This window comes from Lactuca saligna, chromosome 7 (genome assembly GCF_052625555.1).
Source record: "Lactuca saligna cultivar CGN05327 chromosome 7, ASM5262555v1, whole genome shotgun sequence".
NCBI classification, from domain to species: Eukaryota; Viridiplantae; Streptophyta; class Magnoliopsida; order Asterales; family Asteraceae; genus Lactuca; species Lactuca saligna.
In genome coordinates this window covers 122916429-122920207 of record NC_136423.1, presented here as the reverse complement: position 1 = coordinate 122920207, position 3779 = coordinate 122916429, and the positions used below count along the sequence as shown (strand labels likewise).

The 3779-nt window shown below is 33.3% G+C and overlaps 1 protein-coding gene across 1 annotated transcript; it reads left to right on the top strand.

Annotated features, from left to right (window-relative positions):
* Nucleotides 1-424: 424 nt before the first annotated feature.
* Nucleotides 425-1898, top strand: LOC145005752 (peroxisomal 2,4-dienoyl-CoA reductase [(3E)-enoyl-CoA-producing]-like). The gene is made up of 4 exons (XM_078964860.1): nt 425-665; nt 876-1035; nt 1131-1529; nt 1602-1898. Exons 1-4 carry the CDS (start codon nt 480-482, stop codon nt 1754-1756), a joined length of 900 nt encoding a protein of 299 aa, XP_078820986.1. The 5' UTR covers nt 425-479; the 3' UTR covers nt 1757-1898.
* Nucleotides 1899-3779: the final 1881 nt, after the last annotated feature.

The window sequence follows — 3779 nt, the reverse complement described above, 5'->3', positions numbered from 1 at the left end:
CTAAGATATAAGCATGATATTTTATGAAGAACGAAGCACAATTTGTGGTAGGTTTTGTAACGAGAGAAATGGGATGAGGAGGGAGATGATGGTGGCAAAAGGTGGAGAGAGAGAGAGAAAGAGAGAGAGAGACTACTTCTTTTTTAAATGTTATAATTAATAAAAAATAAACAGTCAAAAAGAAAATAAACAAGGGCAATATAGTTTTTATGTCATGCAAGAGACTAATCGTGAAAATTTAAACCAATAAGAGATTAAACGTGCAACTTTTAACCAAGCAATAAATGATCTGAAATAATTTTTTAAAATGAGGACTAAATGTGCATTTTTGTATTTTCACAAGGATTGATCGGTATAATTTGGAAAGATATTTTTTCATACCGTTTTGGTCTGCTGAATCAGCTCGATCTCAATCATCTTACAATAAAGGTCCAAGATTCTGTTCAGTTATTGACTTTGTGAGTTGTGAAACGGAACCAATGGAGTCGCCTTTCAAGCCAGAGATTCTGAAAGGGAAGGTAGCCCTTTTGACCGGAGGAGCTTCTGGCATCGGATTCGAGATTTCCACACAGTTCGGTAAACATGGCGCTTCCATCGCCATCATGGGCCGCCGCAAAGCCATAGTTGACGCTGCCGTCTCCTCCCTCCGCTCTCTCGGTATTCCGGTATTCTTACCTACCACCTACTCCTTTTTTCTCTCAGCTAACGAGCACCACTCACACTAGGGTTTGGTTTCAGTATTACCTACCGATTAGGCCGTTTCTGAATTCATTATCCCTTCCATTTCCGATCATCCAGTTCCTTGTGTCCATTTATAATTAAATAAATGTCGAATTTGAATCTATCTATTTTGTTTTATGGTATTGCTTCTGCAGGCTGCTGGTTTTGCGGGTGATGTTCGCAACCAAGAAGATGCAAAGAGAGTAGTGGAATCAACCATTGAGCAATTCGGAAGGCTCGATATTCTTGTGAATGCTGCAGCTGGCAATTTCCTGGTGTCACCGGAAGATCTATCTCCAAATGGATTTCGTACAGGTTTTGCACTACAAATTCATGCTAATTCATCGATTCTTTAAACGATCCCTAATTCTCCATTTGCATAAAATGTTTTACTTAATTTGTTGGTCCAGTTATGGACATCGATTCCGTTGGCACATTCACCATGTGCAGGGAAGCACTGAAGTATCTTAAGAAAGGAGGCGAAGGAAGAAAGGAATCAGATAAGGGGGGATTGATTTTGAATATCAGTGCCACCCTACACTACACAGCTTCATGGTACCAAATTCATGTATCTGCTGCTAAGGCAGCTGTAGACGCGATTACAAGAAATTTAGCTCTGGAATGGGGTACTGATTACGACATACGGGTGAATGGAATTGCACCTGGACCAATAAGCGACACCCCTGGAATGAGGAAGCTTGGACCGGAGGAGATAAACAGCATGAGAAGTAGCGATGTTATGCCTCTGTTCAAACTTGGGGAAAAATGGGATATTGCTGTTGCAGCCCTCTATCTTGCTTCGGATGCTGGTTTGTAAACCAACTTTATTTTTTATTTATTTTTTATTATAATTAATGTATTTTTAATGACATGAATTGAAGGTAAATATGTGAATGGGATGACACTTGTTGTTGATGGAGGACTGTGGCTGAGCCGGCCACGTCATTTACCAAAGGAGGAAGTCAAAATGGTTTCTCGGGTAGTAGAAAAGCGAGCCAGACAGGCGCCAACTGGGGTACCTTCTAGTAAACTCTAGGGAATGCCATTCTTATTGGTTGGTATTTGTTAATAAGAATAAGAATTTAATTTGTGATATGGATTTAATATGTATTATTATGTTATATGATATTTGATAAGGTTATGTCACTATAATGAAGTGAAACCATCCTAAATATTCATTGTATTTTGCAAATAAATCTTGTGTCTTTTGAGAAATTCCTCCATCATGTTCTGCAAATCTTCACCAGAAGAGACATCTCACATCTAGTAACCAATTAATCAAAAATCCTCAACAGGAAGCTGAAATGGTTCTTTGCAGGTATGGTGACACTTATAATCTTTGGAGCTTTCCACAAATAGGATAGGGTAATCCTAGACTATGCATTGAATTAAAATTTGATAAAAACGTATGCATACATGAAAAGTTATGTGGATGTGGATGCTAATTAGACAATGGATATTGCTGTGTTGATGTTGAAGATGATGATTGGTTGGGATTTGGGAATCAAACTACAAGTAAGAAATTACACTAAACAAAGCTAGGAAACTAGATGAGAAATAAACAAGATAACAACACAATCATAAACGGAATAAAGATAATTTCATTGTAGAATGCCATTAAATAGTAAAGAACACAAGACACCACACAACAAAGGCCTAAACTTGAAATCCACACTACACATTGATTAATGGCAATGCTAACATATTAGTAAATAAAATGCTAACAAATAACAATTAACAAAAAGGTTGACGTGTTCTCGTTTGGAATTTTGTTATGGGAGATCCTAACTGGTGAGGAGCCCTATGCAAACATGCTCTATGGTGCAATCATAGGTGGGGATTGATGATTATCTATCTAACTATTTTACAAGGAATCTAGTTACTTAGTATTGTAATAGTATCACAGAAAACTTAACATCTGATAGATATAGATTACTTATTGTTGGCCCACATAATAGACATTCCATTATCATGTTTACTATGTGAAAATGGAATGGATTATATGTAATCAAGGTGCAGTAGTCTTAACACTATTCTATTTAAAAGTTATATACTAGTATTCCACAATACAAAGATAGTAATTTTTTATTTTGTTTGTTTGAAATGAGAAGGCCAGTGAAAGCTGTGACAGGACATCGGAGGATTATAATAAAGTAGGAAGATATCTGGGGTATGCAGAAATTAGAACCAAATATTTCATTTTATATGTTAGGTGGTTATTTTTTGCCTTATAATGTGGTTACAAAACCACGCCAATCACAATCTATCATTAAACATATACTGCTGCTGCTACCAACGAAAAAAAAAAAAAAGGTTCGATTCTTATTAAGGGACAAGCCATTCCAACAATAGAAAAAAATATCGGTCACTTTGGTGTCATTTATGTGAAATATCTTGATTCTTTAAAATTGTTGAAATGCGAAGTTATACCAGCATTTTGCTAAAATTGTTTATGTAGACCATGAAGGTTGATTAATTATCAATTTATAATGATATATAAAGATGGTAAATTGAATAACAATAAATAATCAACTCTAGGCAACAAATCAGGATTAATAATTTAAATTAAAATTCAAATAAATTTCGTTTTGATGTTTAAAATTTGTATTTAAGAATTTAAGATGATTCACAATGATCATATCTAGCATAAAATCAATGATACTAAATCGTTATTTTATATATTAATCAAATGTGACTTGATTAAACCCTATTATTCACAAGTGATTAAACCCTATATATATATATATATATATATATATATATATATATATATATATATATATATATATATATATATATATATATATATATATATATATATATATATATATATATATATATATATGTTCAGGTTCATTTGAGATCATTCTAATTTTGTGAGACCGTAATACCAAATCTAAAAATAATTTTAAAATGCAAAATAAATGGAAAAATCCAAAAATTCTTTTTTTAAATATTATTTTCGGAACTTGAATTAACTAAAAAATAATAAATAAAAAAATCCCGTTTTTTTTTTTTGAAAAATACGTGAAATATTCTAAATAGAATATTACACTGAC

Coding starts and splice junctions, on each gene's coding strand:
- LOC145005752 (XM_078964860.1), top strand. CDS start 480: ATGGAGTCGCCTTTCAAGCCAGAGATTCTGAAAGGGAAGGTAGCCCTT. Junction 666..875: donor TCCGCTCTCTCGGTATTCCG/GTATTCTTACCT, acceptor TTGCTTCTGCAG/GCTGCTGGTTTTGCGGGTGA. Junction 1,036..1,130: donor TCCAAATGGATTTCGTACAG/GTTTTGCACTAC, acceptor TTGTTGGTCCAG/TTATGGACATCGATTCCGTT.